The 24,842-nt window shown below is 34.8% G+C and overlaps 1 protein-coding gene across 1 annotated transcript; it reads left to right on the top strand.

The window, feature by feature from the left end:
* The first annotated feature begins 5,879 nt into the window (after positions 1 to 5,879).
* On the top strand, positions 5,880 to 19,052 carry LOC149775175 (uncharacterized). The gene is made up of 3 exons (XM_089943868.1): positions 5,880 to 6,030; positions 11,543 to 11,607; positions 17,557 to 19,052. Exons 2-3 carry the CDS (start codon positions 11,563 to 11,565, stop codon positions 18,607 to 18,609), a joined length of 1,098 nt encoding a protein of 365 aa, XP_089799994.1. The 5' UTR covers positions 5,880 to 6,030; positions 11,543 to 11,562; the 3' UTR covers positions 18,610 to 19,052.
* The last annotated feature ends 5,790 nt before the right edge of the window (positions 19,053 to 24,842 follow it).

The following is a 24,842-nucleotide window of genomic DNA, read 5'->3' as shown; positions in this document are numbered from 1 at the left end:
TACTTGTCTTGCAACCACATGTCCAAATGCAAACGATCGTGGAGCCAAGAAGTCTTGCAGTTTTTTGCATTTCAGGAATGCCGCAGGCCGTGTCGTTGGACACGGTGACTCTTTTCTATTCTCCCGTGTAGTTCTTGTTGGCATACGTCCGTCTCACGACGATGGCTTGGGTTATAGCTCATCTAGTCTTGGTCGTTGTTAATTTGGACGATGCTGTGTTTAGCTCTCTCAAGGTCATTCACGAATAATACTTTACTGCATCCGCTCCCTTTCTGAGGGGAAACGTGGGTCATGAAATGTGTAGCATCGTTGATGTGAAACTTGTCATTGTATTGCTGAACGTGTTAAATCTTTTTGATGAATTTAGGTGTCATTTCTGCTGGGCTGCTAAGCTCGATACTGATACTGAGTCTCAGTTTTAATTATTTGCTTTTATAAGCGTCAATAAACCAGATGAAACTAAGATAAGTCTGCCTTTCATCCTTAGTCCCATAATTAGATATAGGATTTTACCCACATCATAAAGAAATCACTGAGACCTCTTGGGGTTTAATTAAAAGTTTAATTGGACCTTTAAAGTCGGATGAGTTCAGGGGCCACAAAGGGAATAGTCATTGAGTGGTCACCAGCTTATCGGCAAATCCTATCAGATGATAACCTTTTGCTGCCAGACGGTGGAATCTACTTCTTTGAAGGGTGAATCCAGAGATTCGAAGCCAGCCCTATGACAAACACAGACTCATAGACCCTAACGCTGGTACCATATGCTCCTTGATGAAACTGTCAGTGGTGATGAGGAGGATAACTTAAAGACTTTACTTTTGGAAGAGAGGCCATTACGAGTGAGAGAATATCTGCCTGTGAGTGAACTGGATGCAGACTTGCTTATGAATAGTGACGCAGCATCGGAATATCATGGAGAGCAGGAAGATGTAGGTCTTTTGATGAGGGAGAATCTAGGTCGAAACGATCGGACACTAAAGTTACAATGTCTCATACCATTGGAGAATTGACGAGAAATTATGTAGATAATGTTGATTAAGTTGCAAGGCAATACTATGTTGATCTGAATGATGCTGCTGCAGTGAACAAAGCTGCAACTATGTATGCCTATATTTTTATAACTTCTGGTACATGATAATGTCTAATTTTATAATTTTTGTTCAATGAATGATGGGATTTGGATGGTTCTAGAAGAAATCTGTAACTTCCAATTGGTTGGATTATATCACATGAATATTAAGTTTTCGAAATGAATTGAGTAGTGTGAAATGTCATGTAGGGAATAATATGAAATACCTTGGTATTATAAGGTGTAAGTAACGAGATAATTGGGTAATCGGACTTGCTCGTATTTTGGAGTCATCATCGTTTCTTGTCTTCTTGTTGTAAGTCTGCAGAAGTGTTTTATGTTTACATAGATATTATTCGGGAAGGAAAAACCATTTGTTTGGACTGTTCAGTGGAAATTGAACATTTTTGGTATTTGGACTATAATATTATTGTGGAACTATTGTGAATTAGTTTAATGAGCTCTTGACGACGGCATCTTGACAACATCATGATTCTTGGGAGGACTAGTACATTTCCGGTTTTAAAATATAAATTTGCGGAAAATTTCATACTTTTGGACTTTCAGAGAACTTTATACGGATTATTTTGGATTCACTTCATAATAATGTAAGTTCCTCTCATGTTTTCATTTATAACTTTAATAATTAAAATGTTCGTTAAGTTTTACACATCGTGTTGGTTTTGCCTCCTTCTGCTACTTAGTTTGTGACCATAGCGTCGTAACATATCATCAAGAAACTTCACAGTTCCCTATTTGGAGCGAATTAGAAGCAACAAGGTATACCTCGGGCATTTCCGGTTCAAGACAGGGCAAACCTTGACAGACCATCAGGAGTCATGGTGAAAATCTTCCTGCATTTAATGAAGGAAAGGGTGTGTAAAGGGGGGATCAGTGATTTCTCAGCAGTAATAAACTTCACCCTAAATAGAACAGTCCAAAACAAATACATTTATATGTAAATTATGTACTAAACATGTATCACTAAAGCTGAGGTTACTCACTCTTATGGTTTGAATTCAGTGTTACTATAATGTGAAGACACCTCTTGCTGTGCTAATATGTACATACATAGAGTTGTTTCAAAGTAGTTATCAAAATTGTTTTGACTTTGCTATTTCCTAGTGAAGTTTAACAAGCAAAATCATGTTATTTTAATAATTACAATACTGCAGCCCAAGTATTCCTATCCAATAAAATAAGTTAGAATTTATATTTTCCACTGTGCTTGATGGAGTCATATGGCCAAAGTGTATGACGCATTACTCAAGAAAGGTACATGAAGCTTAAATTATGTTTGTGTCTCCAAATATACACTCAGTCTGTGATATGAGTCTTACATATTAACTGCCAATTAATTTTATGACTGCAAATAAACCATATAGAACTTAAATCTGAGTCTGTGTTCGACCCAGGAGGTAGGATGCCCACTTCATCAGGAATTTACAGAGATGCCTTGAAGTTTAGATCTGAGCGTTTATTCTCTGAAGACCTCATAGAGTACAATCAATCATCCAGTTATCACCAAGCTATCCAGGAGTGCAATCCCGTAATTTTTATGTTAAACATGCATACCCTGTCAACACCGAAAACTTTGAATCAAATCACACCAATAGATTCTACTCTAAAATTACACGCAACGTCCAAATCGACACGCGTAATAGCTAACAAATACACACTTATTATGCCGTTTTACATGCATACAAATTTAAAATCTACAAGAATACTTTGGAATTTGCACATATATAGAGTGGAACACATAAACGGTTATTGTATATGCACTAGCAGCATTTATTTAACGAGACGGAATATTTAAGACCAACTAACAACAGAGACAGCGAAGCATATACGAACAGTACGATAACTTAGAAGTAGCTGAGAACTAAAAGAAATACTTCATAACTGAAAGCATCTAAAAGCTGTAAGCAAAATTACAGAAACGAATACTAAACGATGCTGCACATGCGGCCAAGCTAAACTGACTATATGTAACAATGGGAGGAAAAAATATAAAACTAAGTGTGGACAACAAAAACCTAATTAGGTTAAACTAAAAGTCATCAGCAAATCTACAAGACTAAAACCCTACATGCACCAGATAATAACATCAGCAATTTCTTAACATGAATCAACTCATAGAGCATTAACACAATATCTCTCAGATTTCAACTTTTCAGGGTTAGTCGTCAGTGACTGACTTCCATGTTTTAATAGTCTGTGTGAAATACAATCTATACCAGTTGCATCTTTGATGCAAATATTTAATATGGTTTTAGCTATAAAGCATGAGAGCGAATGATATAATTTCCGCCAGCTGCTTATTACCTGTCTTCTTCATGAAAATCACTGCTGTCCTTATCACGTCATCTTGTGGTAGGATAACTTAGTTTTCTGATAAAACGCATTTGTATACTTGAAAAAGTTTAATGGAGGGCCAAAAATACGTGCTTGTTATTTCACATAGGCAGTGTTTGAAAATGCATTATTTCATGGCGATAGTCTGATCTGTGTCACCAATCTATTTACTGTTTTTGTTTTATTCTTTTGTAACGTTCCGATTTTATAAGTCGAGATATCTCTTGTTTTTGAAATAGTGGAGTTCTCCTGTGCATAGTATTTCTTAGGTTACCAATGATAAAGACCTAGTGAGCTGATGCTTTCCTTCTTGTTTTTGTTTACAAGATGCATTTTCCTCGGTCACATTTATGAATAATTTCTTCAACGTCTAGATTACATAATCGTGATCATCAAATATATAAGCTACATGAAAAGGAGTACACTGTAGGTCTGCCTTGCAGTTTCCCTGATTAAAAAGTTTTGAAAATGTATTTAATTTTACTTAGGATTGTTGTTGATACCCTTCTTTTGAACCTATTTAATCCCATAGACTATATAAGTGCATATTCTTTTCTTATCACATACATTAAAGTGAGAGCATCAACATAACCTGTTGCCCCAGATTTATTATGATACATATGAATAATCCCTCTTATTTGACCAAAATCATTCTCACTTAGTACATTGTGCTGAAATAACTTATTTTATTGCATTTATGAAAATCTATGAGCTGAATCCACTGATAATAAGCCATCATGCCATACAACTTTCTGCCAGTAATAACCATCTTTATCAAAAGTCCATTGTAAGGATTTTATACATTCTATCAATAAAATGTTCAATTTCTGTTTGTTTCACTAAATCACAATATTATCGTTTATCAGTGACGTCTAATGCACACATTTATATCGATACACTGCAATGGTTTTGTTCCCTATAGGTATTACGATACCGTCCCCACAGACCACATTTCTTTGGAGAAATAAAGATACCATCTGCCCTATTTCAGTAAGTGTGGCACACACTGTCATAGAAAACAACCTTCAATCGACATTTTATACTGTAAACTTAAGAGAGCTTAATCTGCCAGATTAGTACAGAGTTAACATATTCAGTAATGTGTATCACATTTAATCATGAAAAGTACAAAGCCTGATAATATATAAACTTAATTTCACATTTAACCGAGTGACTCAACATTTTTAATTTTGACAGAAACTAGAACTCTTGCATAATGCACCAATCACACATATCTTTTGTGTTAATTCTGAATACAATGTTCCCTACACCATTAGCTAACCCCATTTTCCTAGACATGAGCACTTAGTACTCTTGTGCCTTCATTTTCCTAGACGTGAGCACTTAGTACTCTTGTGCCTTCATTTTCCTAGACATGAGCACTTAGTACTCTTGTGCCTTCATTTTCCTAGACATGAGCACTTAGTACTCTTGTGCCTTCATTTTCCTAGACATGAGCACTTAGTACTCTTGTGCCTTCATTTTCCTAGACGTGAGCACTTAGTACTCTTGTGCCTTCATTTTCCTAGACGTGAGCACTTAGTACTCTTGTGTCTTCATTTTCCTAGACGTGAGCACTTAGTACTCTTGTGCCTTCATTTTCCTAGACGCGAGCACTTAGTACTCTTGTGCCTTCATTTTCCAGACCAGGCAAGTATTACTACTAAACCTCATAACGTCCGGTGCTTTTTTTCCAAAACCGCCCAGTTTCATTTATATACATTATGAGATTGCAGACTACATTTAAGATTTACTGATCTCCAAAACCGCCCAGTTTCATTTATATACATTATGAGATTGCAGACTACATTTAAGATTTACTGATCTCCAAAACCGCCCAGTTTCATTTATATACATTATGAGATTGCAGACTACATTTAAGATTTACTGATCTCCAAAACCGCCCAGTTTCATTTATATACATTATGAGATTGCAGACTACATTTAAGATTTACTGATCTCCAAAACCGCCCAGTTTCATTTATATACATTATGAGATCGCAGACTACATTTAAGATTTACTGATCTCCAAAACCGCCCAGTTTCATTTATATACATTATGAGATTGCAGACTACATTTAAGATTTACTGATCTCCAAAACCGCCCAGTTTCATTTATATACATTATGAGATTGCAGACTACATTTAAGATTTACTGATCTCCAAAATTTGTAAAAGTGTTAATGTGACAAAACCTCCGAAACTGTATATTTGAAAACGAAAATGCTCGAATTGGCATTACCAATTTAACATATTGATTTTTGGCGTAGGGATAATATATAATATTGGATAGTAGATGGCTAGATAGCAGATGCGCATGCTTAGCGGCAATGGTAAGGAATGGTGGCGCTACATGGCATCACCATATCGACCAGTTAAATAACTTGTTGTTTGTTAATCAAAAGCACACACTTGTCTGGACTCCATATTGTAACATTAATGTCATGTAAGGTGTAGATCACTTCTTGGGTAGTGAATTTTGTAAAACTGATTTGAGATATTAAACTTTATTTGAAATCGAAATATGCGACTATTTATCCATTCATTTCGAGTGTAGGGAGTAATTGTTAGAGTTCCATTTGCGTTTCGTCATTTTTACAGAGGTAAGTTTCTTGATTTGCAACATTTACTTACAGTTGTATTGTAACGTGTCTCTCATCATTCATTACCATCACGTTCAAGAGATTAAAATACTTCAATATGTGTAATGTTGTTGAAGAGTCAAGTATTTAGAGACTGGAATTGCATGAATTTAGCATTAAATTTAATGGTGAATCTGTGAAAGATTGTTATTCAAACTCGTAAACAACTGTTTTTGTAGTTGTTCAAAGTATCAAAGATTTATAGTAATTCTTACTTAAAAATCAATGTTTTTTCTTTAAACAATATATATCAATGCTTAAGTTCTGTACATCAAAACAACTAGAGTTGTTGTTATTCATGATACAGTCGTTAGCTATGAACTTTTTCATGCAATTATCGTTTCTAACAACAACAGAAACAGTGACTGCATTGATAGGGAACACCATTAAGAGTGGTTAAAGTGTATCAGTATTCATATCACATCTTTACGTGATTCTTTTAAAGTAACTAATGCATATACTAGTAAGTTGTACAATGACACGCTGGCACTAAAAGGTACACTACTTTTCAGGCTAATAACTTGACACATATCAACTCATTGGAGGAACAAGTTTACAAGAGATCAACAGAGTTTGAAAATGTGGTGCTGAAATAGTGAACACACTCTCAGATCTACGAAAACAGATTGATGAGACAAAAGTAGAAAATACTTCAAATGTATATGATTAGGTTTTAGAACTCATTTTTAGAGACCAACATAACCCGTGACCTAGAAACTGCAATAAACTAGAGCGAAGGCCGGGCACAGGTCTGAGCTGAAACTTATAATTAATCTATTACTGATATGAGAGTTGGTCTTCTAAGAATCTAAAAGCGGTGAAAGATCTGACTGTTACTTAATTTTACAACAGTTTACAGATCTAAGACTCAAACAAAGATATAAAAAATATTATGATTGAAACGTGGTTAACAAGATAGGCATAACAAATTGCAGTATAAAAATGTTGGCATCAACAACATATGTATTCAAAAGTTAAATAGAATGCAAAGCGTATCATATTAATTTCCATCAAAGATACATTTGAAACCGACATAAACAAAATCTTAGAACCATGTAAAACTGAACTGAACATGGACATGAATCTAAAGATTCTTGTATTGGGTGTTAGGATGGAAGAATTAAAATTAGGAAATCAATAATAATAAATAGAGCATCCAGATAACAATACAATAATATTTGGACGTGTAATACTTTATGATTTTGCCTTGCATGGGAATATAAGTGATCTAGTGTGAAATTAAGACCAGATTAGATGCTAATATTGAATAGAAATATACGAAAGAGTTGTTAAATACTGAAATATTTTAAACTACGTCGAAATGAATAGTAACCAGTTATAGACTTAACTACGCTTTATCAAGTTTCGCTGCTTACAAGGGACACAGATATACGCTTCAGATCAATAGGTTATTCCAAGCAGAAAATCAAGTTGATGCACACTATTTTTAAGATTGAACCTGGAAGACTGTTTCAGTTTGTATTGAGTTCTCCATTCAGACTGATGTAGACAGCCAACTTGCTATAAGAATCTGAATGAAGCACGAACCTAATCTAATCAGTTTAAGAAGAAAATAAAAACACGTACATAGAAGAATATCTTAGAAATCAGATCCAAGCGCAGTAACAGTCTAAATAAGCCAGAATGGACGATTGTAGAAAACTACCACACTGTAGTAAAGATTATATTAATATTAGCGTGTTTTACCGAAAGAAGAAAAATGCAATTGTAACTCTCTTGTAAGAATAACATTTTAGTCCGAACGAAGTAAAACTAGAAATTGTAGATACGTAGGAATAAATAATGAAACGTAAATTTCTTTTTCAATGTAAGGTCCTTACTTTTGGCTGTATATAATGTACTTCACAGGCTATTCTGCTTTATAGATGTTACTTGTCCCGTGATGGGTTGAGTAAATTCATTTCTTGGTAATTTTTCTGGTGACAAGCTATGCAATATTTATACACTTCAAAAGTATAATACCTTTTAAATCACGTTTTGTTTTCCTTTACTATCTTTTATTCTTTGTATGTTGTGAATGAATATATTTGCCCTTAACCCACAACACTTTGCAATCGGATTTACATTCAACTCACCCTTAAAATAGCGAGGAAGTTTCTTCTTCATTTCATTTATAATAATATCCTTTGGAATGTCACTACTATTGCGAATACCCTTAAAACAGCGAGGAAGTTTCTTCTTCATTTCATTTATAATATTATCCTTTGGAAAGTCACTACTATTGCAAATCTTGATCTTCATTCCGGTCACTTTAAAAACGTTCTGTCTGAACATAGATACACAACAAAGTAAATGAGTAACAATCATGAGTAACCTGATTATATGAATATTTGTTTGGATCATCTTTCTACAGTAAATAAAATACATTAGCAATTTAAATGACTTTATATACAAGGTAAATTGGCTTGTTAATTTAATTTATTGTCTTTCAAGCTGACGAACACCAATTCATCGAAAATAATTGTTCTCTTGGCATATGGTAGACATTTCTGACTTCTCAATAATTGATTTCTTTATATTCTTAGTTTTAATGCTATTCTTTTACCGTGAATTTACATATGTTTACCAAAGACACGGTTTTTATTAGTCTCCATAATTCTTTATCAAAACACATTTTTGGCTTTATTTTTTAAATTTTGGTTCATTTTAATACGTGGTTTAACCACTGTTCTAGAGAAAATAAGTCACCAGTATGCAGCCATTTGATTCATTTTGAAACCCAACTCCACGCAAAGCTTCAGATTTCACAGAGGGAGAAAAATATTTTGTATTAGGTTTTAATTTATCTGGATGTAATGAGTTGTCTTTAAGACAGTCACCAATGTGTAATGAAATCTCGAAATCCACTTCTAAAATGGAACCATTATTATAGTAATGTTATTTCTCCCATCTGATTTATTCATTTTAAAGCTTTAACTGGCATATACTGGCACAAATAGATGTCATAACAAATAATAACCTTGATCCTTTGTACTCACAGCCATATTTCTGGCCATCATCTCTGTCTAAGCAATATTCATGATTTACTTCAGAATATGTATGAATTATGATTCTAAATAAATATCCCTTTACACTCATTTATCAAGAACTAATTACAGTCGGTCAATAAAACATTTTTTGGATGATATAACTGTATCGTTAAATCTTTTTAAAACTATTTATGTATTCACATGAGTTTGTCTTTCAAAAAACATAGCTGTATAGACAATGTAGAGTTCACTTAAAATTTAACCATCTTTTCTATGTACTGCCATATAAATGTAATGTAACGTGTAAACCTGATTGTGCTTTAGGTTGTTGTTTATTTCCTTTTGTCATGGTCTAATATTAGCAATTATGAAATTATTTATAAATGAAACATATTCTTCATTAGTTTCATTTTAATAAATGTTTTAATAAATAACCGACTGTTATAACCGTGTAAGTTATGAACAAATAATGACAAGTAGTTTGGGTATTTGCAATTTAAGTTACATTAGTTTTATGCTCCAAGTCTATACTTACATGTTAAGTGACCAAGGTCTCCAGCGCTATCTTCACTTATTTTGTTACCACACATGCAAATTATATGTGTTAAATTAAAATGTTTTTCTTTATCTTCTTCTATGAGCACCATATATTTTGAATATGATCTTAATTCTTTATACATTAGTTTTGCTATTTTACACAACGCGTGCGTATAAAATGTTCCTCTGTAATTGTCGTTTTATACTGTGGATTAATTTAAATAATAAGCGAAATCATAATGGAATGTGTTTAGCAGTTTGATTCTCCATGATGGGACAGATAGTTCCTCCAGTAAACATTGCCTATGCCTGCGGCCTGCGGCACTATTATTCTTTCAGAATCATAATAAATAAGACATTGCTCTTTAAATGGTTTTGTTTAAATTTTAAAATGGGTTTTCTTCAGGCTATCGAGTTTTCTACATTGTGACATGTTCTTATGTTCCGTTAATGCTTCTAGTGTAAAGGAATAAAATCGACCATTTTCACATATATATTTCTTTCCGTCTGTATTAATAGCATGTATTTCGATTTATCTTGTAATAGGTCGAACATGTTTTGTGTAGCATGATTAGACTATTTAATACACGTTTACAGATATATCAAGTTTGTTTTCAATTTTTGAATTGTTCGCTATTTGATCAGTTTATCTGTGAAATCAATGTATGTATCTGTTTAAATCGTACTTTGATGGTGCATATACATGATGATTTATTATGTTTGAAGCAGATTTCGCAACATATAAAAACATCCACCGTATTTGTTTCACATTGAAATAAGCATTTTCATGCTCTGTACCCATTCAAGGAAATATATGTATGACCTTGTTCATAGCTAGTGACATTACTCAATTTGCAATTTTAAATATTCAATTCTGTTAGCATCTAATTTATACCTTCGCATATCTTATATCCATATTAGGTACGTAAAATGACACATTACGTTTCATTTTTACTGACTGAATTAATTGAACTGGTTTTGCTGTAAACATTTCTATACTCCATGTATTCACCTTCCTGGAATCGTACTTTCATACGTTTGATCGTTAGGTCCAATTGAGTTTTTGGAGAACGATTTGTTAACTTTTGAAATCATTATCTTCTCCAAATATGACTTAATGGAATTGAAGAATACAAGCAAATCTTTGTTATTTCAACAGTAAGATCTAAAATTAATTCATTTGAAGAGAATGTCTATGTAATGAATATTATTTGCAAATTTTGTAATTTCATCCTCTTTTCTATTTTCTAATTAAAATACGTATAAAAATGGGTTTTATTTGTATCTCTTATTTTTGTATTATTGCATCAATTATAGAAGCTGTCTTTTTAATTACAAATATTTTAATATATAAATAAATATTCTTTTGTTTTGCAAAATTTCCATCTCACTGTTTATAGATGCTACTCTTGTTATAAGTTAAATCAGGACAACAACACTTAAAATAGCTCTGTTGAAATGACATTCTTACAGCTGGTCTTTCCCTCCTTACCGGAAAAATAGGTCGGAAGGCTCACCCCCAACATGTCGTAAGTGGAGACTACTGGAGTCAATTGTTTTTAATTGGAGTATATCGCGTTCGACGAATGGAACTTTGTTTTTGAAGAGTTTCACGTTTTTTTCCGTTTTCTTTGTATGTTTGGCTTTTCTGGATATCTCAACGTACTCTTGTCTGTATAGCTATAACGATTCCGATGTGCCGTTCGACTCTACATGCATACATACATACATACATGCATACATACATACATACATACATACATACATACATACATACATACATACATACATATTCGTATATCTTCTCATCCGCTAGATATCCATCTACACTGTTAGAAACATTTTGACATAATCATATACCCCAATTTATACTGTTTTTAATATTCCTTTTTCATCAAATTAGATTATAATTACAACTTGTATACGTTTTTAATTTGACTTTGCAGACGTGTTTCTTTCAAAGACCATGTTGACGAAAATGAGATTTTCGAGAAGAATTGTATTTTTAGTGGTAAGTCAATACAATTAGTTTACTGCATACAAATGTAATATCACCCAACATTTTTCCGTATTGCACCAGCAGTATTTGTATTCCACCTGAGCAGGAACCATTTGCACATTATTCTTTTAGTATTGTTCATCATTTAAAACGTAAATAATGGCTAAATGCATTAATATTGTTTCTTTCTTTTTAAAATGTTCTGCTGTGAATATTATAGGCCGGCGAAATAAGGAACACCGGGCATTCTATGTTAAACAGAGTCAAAATTGTATATGATATCGGGGAATTTAACATTAGGCCGACATTTTGAAATTATGTTTCTGATAGTGTAGCATCATCAGTCGGTCTGCTCTTGGACAGAAATCAAGAACGTCATGCCTTTCATGACACCTATGCCGACTAGAGCATATTATATACATTGTTACATTGTTAGAAGTTGTTTACCTTAAATATAACTCTATGGCCTCTAACAGGAATTTAACAATGAGATATATTGTAACTCTATTTTAGGTTGCTGACCTCAATATTTATAGAGCCGATGGCAATATAGACATAAACGGGTCGAATATTTATAGAGACAAAAGCGAATTTAACATTGGAATAGTTATCTACTATCCATCTCTTTTACGTCCATTAATTACTTAGTGACCTACAATCTAAGTATTAGTTATCTACTATCCAATACTTAGCTATCTGCTGACCAATGCCGAACATATAGTATACAAAACGAAGTCAATATGACGAGAACATCACACCTACGATTTCACCAAATATGTAGGATGTACAATATGGGGACGAAACAGTCAGAAACATGCAATCATACACAAGTAAGGTAAGGATAGGAGTGTTTATAGATATATTCCATCCACACGAGCATGCTATCGCACACATGCAAGGCAAGGATATACATGCTTTTAGACGCACTATACTCGCAAATACTATCATAAAAAGCTAGTCGAGGGAAGACATATTTATAGACACACTGTGTTTATAAACATTTGTATACCTATACAAGCATACTAAAACACCCACGAGGTTTATTTAAGTTTTAGCGTAGTGGAGATACAAATATATTCACATACATACAAACAAACAAAAGCAATCGGCAATGATTCAATGATGACAACGTAGTAAACTAAGACTATACTTCCAATCATTTAGTATAGTGTCACTTTGAAATTAATGTGAATGATGTCTCTGGGTTAAAGAAAATACATAACAAAATCACTTTTCTATTAACTTTTATCCTGACTGTTTTGACCATCATATCAAAGTGCACACAATGTAACTCAAACTTCCCAATTTCCATCATCATTTGAACATTCGTTCACAGTAATAATGATAAACAGTATTTTCAGCAAAAATAATGTATTAAAGAAGGCAGTGGTTGAAGTTACGTCTCCCTCAATCCTTCCATTTCGCATTGACTTACCTTGCTATATTACGCAAAAACAGGTTGTTTGGCGCTGATTGACCTAGCTACATTCTCTACTAAGCAAGCAGTGGAAGAAATTAAGTGTCCATCAAACACGCCGTTCCGTATAGACTGACCGTACGACACCACTTACTAAATCGCTATGAGGCCATTTCTCACTGACAGACCTCACTACATCATGTGCTAAGACGAGCAACGGTTGAAGTTAAGTGCGCTAAAAACACACCATCTCATACTGGAACACTACAAAATAAACCGCTATCAGGCCCTTTCGCACTGACTGACCTAGCCTCTTGAATGGCTTCAAGAGCTACTATGAGTACGCGATAAATATTGTCAAATGAACGCAGTAAAATAAGTCGTGTCTCAAATTGAATACATGTCATGTTGTGATTATATCTTGTGATTACAATACTGCAATTTCGTTTTTTGAACTAAATCCAACTTGACCAAGCGTGGAGAGAAACAGGTTTTACATCCAGTCTCTGTCATCGTCTAAAATAATCTGGGTCCAATTTTGGTCATATTTTTTAAAATTATTTAGCCAATAGGAATTTTCTATTCTGACCAATTTTCACCCTGATTAAGATATGCAGAACAAACCATGTATCTCCATGCCAAAGATTTATTATTCTGTATCACGTTTTCGGTACTAGTATTAGAACAAAGTAGCATTATGCAATCTCACAATTTATTCAATATCCAGTTGCATCATATGCCTTACTCAAATGGACATAAAATTATTATTATTATTATTTTTGTTATTATTATCATTATTATTATTATTATTATTATTATTATTATTATTATTATTATTACTTCGCAATGAAAAAAGAGAAAGAGAGAGAGGGATTTAACATTACACCGGAGAGAGAGAGAGAGAGAAGTAAATAATGAATGGTAGAAGATAGAAACGTAGGGTGTCATTTTTTTTCGTATTACTTTGCTGCATTATAGAACTAGGCAAAATTAACGCTATGTTGCCCTTTCTAAAGTAAAGGCTTAATCTTATTTTAGAAATGTTAATTGCCATATTAATGAAAAACATTGTCATCCTTACTGTCGAATGAATGCAGTAACATTTGGAACTCTGTCTATTTAATATCTGACATGCTCCAACACACGAATTGACGTTACAGACAATAATTCCCTACTACAAACCGATGCCAAATTGTAAAGTCGTGAGAATAGGGAATAAAAAAGTCAAGTAAACAAGCTAACTCTTGTTTGATAAAATTCTCAATGCTGTGTGAAATGAACTATGACAGAAAACACTGATTGATGCACATAGACTATAGACCTATACACTCCATAGCCTCCCAACTCTCATAACCACTACGAAAAAAACACAGTAACAGCCAGAAATGTGTTATGTCAAAAATGCTTTATTCTAATTTTGTTAAGCATCTCCATTGTGCCACAGTTAAATCAAAATTATACCTACAATATTTAATGACAAATAATGGACTTGCCAGTCAGAAGGAATTATTTATCCGTCAACACATTGATCCATCTGCATATTTCACTGTTTCACTGTAGCACTTGCCATATTTCCAAGACAAAAAAAAACTAATTTTCAAAGAATCCGTGAAGTTTAAAGTTTAGCGCATGGTTATCCTCTATGGTCCGGATTTGGAGGGTCTTTTATACACGGGGGTAATTTTACAATCAATATTAAGGACAACACAAGTATGTCACAAACATTTTCACCTCCTCCAAAGAAAAGGAACGCTTTATACGATAGTGACACAGATCACTAATTGCCCTTGAATAATCTAATGCAACATGTTACTCTTCGTGACAGCTTGTACTATGTATAACCACAGCAGAGCTGAGTACCCAGTATCGTTTCATTAATTACAATATAACTTTACAAAATTGGAACTGATGAAAATGAAACAGTTTGTTGTAATTATTTATTGTCAATTTCATATAACATCCATATATTAAATGTGGTAATACCTCATTACAATGCGATGTTTTATATCGTTATTTTTCTTAGCTCACGCGTATAAACTGTGTACTTCGGATGCAACGATCACACCACAGCCCTCATTAACGTATTTGTATTAATGAGCCACATGTAAACATTTGCACGTGAACTATATTGCACTAGTGAAGAGTTCTTTTTACTTGAAAGGAAAATATTGGGGTTACATTATGCTTCCCTAATCGGCAAGCCTCGTTGGGAGACAAATAATGTAACCCCATGACTGGTATTTCTTTGTCTCGGTCCAAACCCCAACATAGATTCTGCATGTATGTGTGTGTGTTTGTGCGTGAGAGTGATAAATAAGGAATAGTAGCTAGCCAGTAGGAATCGTCTATGCTGACTGTTGTGATGTGCTAAAAATGGTATTCAACAGTTTCCTGAATAAATTAATATGTAACATAGAACACTGGAAGGGACGTAATTGATGAAGCTCAATCCGTATTTCGAAAGGACAGTAGTCCTCAAACTCTCGTGCAAAAATATCTAAGCAGACCTGGTGGATGCGTACTTTGTCTCTTCGTCCGTGCTCAACAGGCTCTTAATTCAATAGCTCAATGAAAAAATTAGTGAATATTTTGTCGTAGAGGTAATGTCTGAGTACTGTCAGGTCAACTGATCTCAACCCGATCATGGTGTATGTTCGCATGAGAGAGGGGGGAGGGAGGGAGAGAGTTCATTGAATATTATCTTGCAAATTATTCTATACTTGGTTTTATAAAATAACAACCATGATAAAATATTCAGCAGCTGTTATACACATAGTTAATCTACTTTACAAAGTGTACAATATTTAAAATAAAGTTTGTCGCTCGCGGGAAAGAATTTATGACAAAACAATTTAACCTTGTCAGATTACACTTTTTGTCCAAGTTTTGTTTTAAAAAATGTGATGCAGCATCATAGATCGTAAGACTAACACTAAATAATAAAACAAATAAAAGAAGCAAATAGTATTTAGTATCTGTAATGTATACATGAACTTATCTAATTCTATTTTTTTAAATCCCTAGCTGACATTTAGCAAGACTTGAATTTAGAAGAGTCGATCAAGTATGGTATTTATATAATTCATATATAAAGATATAGAATTAATACGCAAACAAATATTTTAATTGAAATCCATTTTTATAAAAATAATATGCACAAATTTAATAACAACAAACATATCGAAGCAATTGGAAGAATTTACACTCATATAAAACCATGTCCATCCTAACTGTTTCCAAAGTTACCGCCATTGACATGTACATTTGCGACTCCACCGGAAAAAAAGAGATTAAATTCAAATAGTTTTTGAGTCGATCGGATCATCGCTCTGACGTTTCAGGTTGATTAATAACATCTTGGGTAGATGTAAGAATCCACGCTAGTTTTATGATTCGCCTCCGAAGTGCTACAGAAAAAGCCGACACTGTTCTAAAATAAAACTTTGTCTTCTTCCGCCACCATATGCAGTAATGGGAACAAACGTTGTTCCAAATATCATTCTCAGTGGCGAAGAATTACATCTAATGTTTCTTGGCTTGACAAAAAAAGCGGAAGTTGTTCTATGTTTGGTTCATAGTACCTGTATAGAACCAGTATGGATAGATCCTGTGGCCATTAAAATTTCGATCCATATCTTGAATGTCTGATTCGCCACAAATTTAAACACGGGTATAATTAATTCGAATCAAATGGGGATAAATATAGCGATTACGAGCCTAATAGCTGGATTGTCCATGTCAGTGATAGATACTATATATTAATATCTCTTCACACTGCAAGATAACGGAGTTACGAAACATGCAAACTGGCAGAAAGATCTCCACATTTTAAGCAAGCGCATGGCGTTTATCAAGATGTCAGAACGTAGGAAACATTATCGAGAACGCAAATGTTCTTTAAAATCAATTATTTGGCCTAAGACGGGTCGCAATAAATAGGTAGCGAAATGACGTGGTAGGCTGTACATCTATTTATGTAGCCCTACCTACCTACCTACCTACTTACCTACCTACCTACCTACCTACATACATACATACATACATACATACATACAGACAGACATACATACATACATACATACATACATACATACGTTAAAAGTGCGAGGCCCTAGCTTATCTATCCAAATAAGTGATTATCTTATGAACAACAAAAAGACATTAACTCGATTTCCTTCGTCTACAAGTCTTATGACAATATTTTAGTTTCCTTTACGTACGTTGAACATTCTTCCTCACACAAACGCTGCTGCATGCTCGATATCTAGGATACATTAGCACTATACAGTATAATCCTACCTACGTTGTGCCGAGAAAAGGAAAGTCGTAAAAAATAAGAAAAGTTAAACAGATACTAAAATCTTTCGAAAGACAAAATCAACACGACTCGAGTTATGTATATGAGCCACTTTTTGATTATATCTCTGACAACCATACTTATTTTTCTTTTTGATGACTGGTTACTACACGTTTCTTTTCCTAGTCTTCAAATGCTATTGCCACTGAACTTTGTATTGAATATGTATTTGCTTTCTTTTTCACAGATCATTATTAGCATGGGACTACTGACGCTTGCCTTCTCGTGTGTACGATTACTGTTCTCGGTGCCCAAGTGTTACCACCAGCCTAGGTATAGATCTGACGGCACCTTGGTCACAAACCCTGGCCGCTACTTAATAAATACCTGTGTAGATGCTGACCAATGCTTCGGATGGGGAGACAGGGAAAGGGCCATTGTTACAACGTACCTAATTTCCATTTTGTCCAACAGAACATATGGCATTTTAATGAACAATCCATGTCGTCTGGAAAGCTTTCTTGTTCCAAACGAAGTCAACTGGATAGTTAAAGCGGACGAACTTGATGGCTTGTGTGCCAGGGATTTCTATATGTACAACGATTTGGCCGAAAACTTTCGTCAACATCAGATGATTGAATGGGCCAACTTTAACCAACTATTTCCAGAGGATGTTATTTTATTTCACACTGCCCAGGATTACGTGACTTCTATCAGAAGAAATAAGTTGACAGCAGACGTGATGCCGTGGTTGCACAATTACACCCTTGGTCAGGTTTACGGTTATGTCATGAGGCATCTGTTTGTCCTCAACAATCACACAAATAAACAAGTGGAGGACGTGTTTTCAAAACAGGTCAAAGGCCGCTCTCTAGTTTGTGCTCACATTAGGATGGGAATCAAAGGTTTAGACGCAGAGAGGACTGCAAAAAACGAAATGCATGCAATCTGGACATTTTTGCAGACATATAATGACGTATCCAAATACAGCATCTACGTAGCCACTGATTCAAACGAGACAAAGGTAGAAGCAAAGAAACTCTTTCGAGAGCAGTTTGTTGATACGGTGGGAATCATCGACCAGATGGAAAGAGCACGTGACTGTGGGGTATTCAGAAGGGTAGTCGTTGAGCAAGAAATACTTACTAGATGTGATATCCTAATGCTGACACGAAGTAGCCTTGGTTTAATTGCAGCCTTCATGAGAAACAAAAACAGTGGGTTATATTGCTTCTTCAAGGAACGAGTATTTCCGTGTAGAATGGAAGTATTGCATGAGCTTCACGATTATGTACTGTAGCATTGGGGCACTACTGGGCATGGTAGATTGAGCAATTTCCTTGAACTTTTTATCTGAATTAGAAAATAGAAAATACCAGAGGTCTATAGCATGGTATAAATTTGTATCAGATTTTCAAAATAGACAAAGTCAGACGTCTATAGCAAGGTAGCATTTCACTGTGGCCAATGTTTCCTATCAATCCGTCCGCCTAACTATACTGCACACACACACCCATTGTTATATACATTTGCAAAATTGTCCAAAGTAATTTGAAACCGTTATCCACATCTACTGACCATCCCCAGTCACATCCCAAACTTTATATTGTTAAAAGCGTAGGAATAATAATAATAATAATTATAATAATAATAATAATAGTCTTAATTTAAAAAACATATCATATTTGGTCATTATGATACATCTGCCACGTGGTTCTCAACGTATTAAAAGGTAAGGTTATAATAAAATCTCTTAGACAAGCACAGGCATACTCGCACACACTTTCACACAGATTCAAGCTATATATAAATATATATATATATATATATATATATATATATATATATATATATATATATATATATATATATATATATATATATATATACACAAGGGTCAACAGTTGCGTACAAGAACATGTAGTATAAATGAGTATGCAAATAACAACATGTCAATGGTTATCGAAACATATGCAGAATAAAATTCTTATATTATAACACAGTGATTGAATATTGTGATGGGAGACTATCATCCATCATTCAGCTGATCAAGAAAGTCAATCTTTACTGAGGTTATAATGAGAAAAGAAATTTTAATTATGCATCACCAGAGATAGAGGACTCCAAAGGTAGATTCTGATACAGAGTTTTTGAAATGGTTAGTTCTCGGAATCTGGAGTTCATTATCCAGAAATTTCCTACAGTAAGTTTCTTTTCCAATTAAATGGCTTAGATTATGCCCTGGAAATTCTTAAAATGCAGGAGTTTCCGGGGGATTAGACTCTTGGTTCACCACTTGAGGCCATATACCAAACATGTTTACCACCCCAGCAAACCTTAATGATGCTTCTGTTCTACGTTCAAGCTTTCTCACCTGCTACCGCATTGTTGAGAATAGAGGTGCGCGGTTTTACAGGTTTTCTACTGCGATACGTTATCACGGTATCGTTTCACTGTACCGGTAAGTCGGTTATTCCCGTCAGTAAGGAATGTACGGAAATTCCCGAGTAATCTTGTTACGAATTTATTTATATTAACATGTTTTAATTTTCATGCCCAAATAATTTAAAACAAAATTATTCATTTTTAAAAGGAGTTGTATTTGTTACAAATTAATTCTTAAAATTAAAAATGTAATTATATTTATAATCTTTTAATCACAGATTTGACATGTGACACTTATGAAAACTTGGTGGCCAAATGGGATGTTGTAAAAGATATTAGGCACAAGTGCAACGTTGTGGACAAATGTCTGATTTAGATATGTAGAAGTCATTTTTAGTTACTACGTTAATGTGTGAAGTATAGGCATTCCTTTTTTAAGACTGCACATCATCCTTGGATTTTTAGGAGAGCATGTGTTTTCTGTTTGAACATTATGCAATTTTTGAAATCTACTGTATAGTTCAGCGTTTGTTCAGTAACTGTGTTGCTCTCACTGATATATATCTTGTCGGATGTCGGCACCCCACTCAATGCTTCTCTGTCTGCTATATCAAAAATGTAGCTATTCAATTTTAGGTTTCAGTGTCAACACTTCCTATTTTTATTACAAAGCACTATAATATTAGCACAATGTACTTCGCAGGGTGTCTGCGATAGAGTAAGCTTAATCACTCCACTTTAGTTACAGTTTTTATATTAAAACGTATACAACTATGAGCATTTTTAAATAGAAAGATTGTCTACTATTAGGTGATTTCGGTTTGGGTGGGGGGGGGGCTTCGAGTTTCTTTTCAGCTGCGATATTATTATTTTTTATTTTATCTCAATATCAGTATTGTGTTTTGTTGTCAATTATTGTAATGGGTATACTATGCTGTTATTTGTCTATAATTCAGCACTTTATATTTTTGTATCTATTGACAGACGGACTTCATTTTACTCAAAAAAGTGTCAGGCCTCTGCCCCAGACTATTATACTATTGCTCCCTAATAAATACCGTCGTACCCAGATCTAGTTGAGAATGTTGTTGATATAATGATATAATACGCTTCGCTTTCAAGATAAATTGGTTGTGATTGGGTAAATGAAGACACGTGAAGGCATAAATCATATTTCTGTACTATGTTTATTGTAAAGTTTAAATGAGAGATCTTTTTCATAATTCCATGTAAATGTTTACAAATTCTGGATTTATTTTAACCGTTAGAGTATGAAGGTCACGGATTCTGTATGTGTTAGGCTTGAATCATACCGCACAACACTTCCACAACAAGAACACTCGCACAAACTAAATGATTGATTTAGAGGATATACGGTTGTTGCGCTGTTCCATCAGGGCCTCCTTTGCAACCATAGAGGTGAGCAGGCTTTATTTAGAGAATATATGGCATAGTTATCTGATTTGACTGACTTTTGCCCTGTGTTGAACAATGAATGGACACCCTGTTATATATGAGAATGACTCACAGCTTCATCGAAGTATGTTGATAAAAATGAAATGGCTTTCAAGACAGAGTTTGATGTCAAAGCTTTTCAGGATAAGATAGCACTTACTTTATCATCAGCATTGATAGTAAAATAAGTCATATCCGTTAAGTATAACCATCATAAAGTTGAAAAAAGTGACGCGCCTCGCATACAAGTCAAACTGCATTATCACTACGCAACGCGACTTTGCATAAATAGCCGAAAGCCAGGACAGCCATGAAATCATTATCTCCCATCTTTCCGAACAGTGCAGGAATCAATATGGTGTGCAATTTGGTTCTGATTATCATCTTCTGTTCGTGAATTACCGCTTCCTCCAAAATTAGTTTATTCCGAAAGTAAGTTAAGTAGGTTAAAATGTCACACTGAAAGATAATAACAGATATATAAAGCTCGCCGGCTAACGTTGGTACGTGGGAAAGCCTGCAGGTAGCTTCTCGTGGTTCTTCCCTGGGTTTTCCAGGGTTCTTCCCCCGCCAGTTATACTGGCGGCCATGTATAGCCTATCTTGTGCTGAAAAATGGCGTAAAACCATAGAACAACAACAACAATATAAAGCTCGCAATTAGTTAGAAAAGAATCTTGAAGTATTGCACTTTGAAACACAAGGTCAAAGTATCCTGAGTATTAAACGTTTCAAACATTCATCAGCGTGGTTTAGTACTGCTCTCCAGCAGCAGGGGTGGGGGTGGGGACGAACCCTACAAATTTTAGAAGGTTCCAAAAGCCGAAATAAGATCTCCACAAGGAGGGGTTTCAACCGGAAATAACGTCGACTACGTTTCAGGAGGAACTCCCGGAGAGATAAGCCTCTTTGGGAGGTCCTCATGAGTTAGTCCAAATGTGGTTTCTGGTTGAAAAACCCATTAATGGCGCTTCGATTACAAAAAATGAACCAATTCGTTCTCGTCGCATCCCCTGCTGCTATGAATTAAAAATTTTATCAAGACCGACTCGATACCTTGTTCTGGGATCATGTAAATTTATTGTTATAAATCCGTGCGGAGTAACTTGCGCTTGTAAAAATAAATTTTTAAACTTATTCGTGTCCATATCACCGCTGCACCAGGTCTGATGAATATTTCGTAACGTGTAAGTATCAACTCCTTTAAACACAGCAAGAATGTTACAGTTATCCCTGATCACTTTAGGGATTTGTGTATACCGCTGGGTTACATAAATCACATCTTTGTTTTTGTGTCTACCTCTGGAAAATATTCTAGCTGGATTTGGTTGTTTTTCCAGCATTACATCATCGTAAACAACTAAATTATTAATAAATCCATCAATATCATCAGTACTTGGTGCTTCATTAATGTCAGTTAAAAATTCAACAACATCATCTCCGCTCTCATTTAACGATAATGCACTTCCATTAAAATCTTTTAACACTTCGTAGCATCGTTGATCATCAACTGACGGGGCTACCAAATACAACTTGTCCCATATCATCCACTTCATTATTAAATTCAACAGTAATTGTGTTTTACCACTTCCAGATGGACCTATAATAATCATACGAACAGAATTTGGTAGCGCTGCGTGATGCTTAACTGGTTCTCGTTTCCTTGTAGCAGAAAAGTCAGTGATTTCCATTAGATATAATATAAAATAAATATGGATTTATATTGTGTGAAATGCAGGGCGCGCACGCCAACAAGTGATCTAACAACCATTACAACACGCAATAACAGATCTGCGGTTACAGGCAAGTGTGAACGGTGCGGTACAAAGAAATTTAAATGTATTCCCAAATCAGGTGATAAACCAAAGTCAAAGATAAAGCCAAGTAAAAAGAAAGCAACATGGAGGTGACATCGCAGCAAAATTAACAAAATTACCTGGGACTCCGTAGGCTAAATAACCCAGGAGAAAAACACCTCCCAGGATATAATTACTGTGGCCCAGGAACCCGACTTGATATCAGACTTGATGACCAAGATCAACCAAAACCAGATGAGTATCCGATAAACGCTATTGATAAGGCCTGTCATGCTCATGATGTTGCTTATAAAAGTAAAAATCTACAAGATAGGCATCTCGCAGATGTGAAATTAATTCACGCGCTAAATTCCATCACTGATAAATCTTTCAAGGAGAGGTTAGCTAGTTGGTTGGTTAGATCCGTAAATTAGCCCTAGGTGCTGGTAATTAATTATAATGGAGTCTATCTATTATTCCCCAAGAGGATACTGGAAGGGTACCCCAGCGATTCAGGACAAGAGATCATGCGAATGGGTTGCAAGATTACCAAGTGTGACAGCTGCATTAAATAATGAAATTACTCGAACAACCAACATGAAACCTATTAACGCAATTACCAAAAAACATATACCACAATGACGTGATTTTTCAGCACAAACAATACTGGGTAAGGTCACTGTGAGATATTTATATGAACCAGGTGAACTTGAAGGTGGTAAAAAAAAGAGCGACTGATCCTATCACTACACACAAGATATCTGGTATAACTAGACCTACTGGTAGACCAGCAGTCTACAGGCTGGATTCGACTGCTCGTCAACGTGGATTCACACGTGAACAGTTACAAGCAATTCCCGAGGAAACACAATTACCGCCCAGATCACTTAACTAGCGCCTCTACGTCGATTACACTCAAGACAGGTCAGCATCACATTTTTTCGTGTATGACCATGGCTGCTATCCTTTCTATCTACGGTGAATTGTCTTGCATTATTACTCAGATACTGCCACAACATTATACAATTACAGCTTGCACAATGATTATTCTGCTGTTGTTTCAGTGTCATGATAAATTCAACATCAAGATCAAAATCGCGCTTATTTTTTAATCACTTTCTTTATAACCGGTTAATTTTTTTCTTATTATATCGACTTGACATTTATCGTTGTCATCGATCACTGACTCATCCAAGACAATTCTCGGCAGCTGAGATATTCTTCTAACTCTGGACACTGCCAAATAAACTAAGTTTGACCACTCGATTCTATCATCAACGATCCAAACAACTGTATTAGAGATAGTCAGTCCTTGAGATAAATGTATCGTCATTGCGTATCCTAGCGTCCACGGGGATTTATCAGCTCGCAGTGCATCTTCAACAACATTGACATCAACTGTGACAATATCATTTAATACGAGATTTTGTTTTTCGGTCTGTCCTGGTATATCAACGTCAATATTTTGCCGTCGTGTATCAGCTGGTCTATAACACAACGGCACTGGCAACGCTGGAAACTTCTCCTGTTGTAACTGAAACAACCGCTGTTGAAGTGTGTCTCTGACAATTTCTACTTGCCACTATCAAGTCGTTTGGTCTCCACGTTTGCAGAAAGTCGCTCATTGAAGTCTCTGAAATTATTTTACGCATTATTTCGCATTGACTTTTATTCGGTTGTAGTCTGATTAATTTTGTTAAACTCGTTTAATTCTGCATCAAGCTCTATAATCATCAGTTATCTCCTCGTAATAATCAACAAAATCTTTTAACCACAAATGTGGAGATGGACCAACAAAGGGCGGTGGCTGACCATGATCGCCACACATTATCACAGCTGTATTTTTTGTTAATAACCAATCGAGAAATGTTTTTAATGTTTCTAACGGTACCGTACAT

The sequence above is a fragment of the Sinohyriopsis cumingii genome, chromosome 19 (assembly GCF_028554795.1).
Source record: "Sinohyriopsis cumingii isolate HCF-2022 chromosome 19, ASM2855479v2, whole genome shotgun sequence".
Classification (NCBI taxonomy): Eukaryota; Metazoa; Mollusca; class Bivalvia; order Unionida; family Unionidae; genus Sinohyriopsis; species Sinohyriopsis cumingii.
This window is presented reverse-complemented; position numbering and strand designations above follow the sequence as displayed.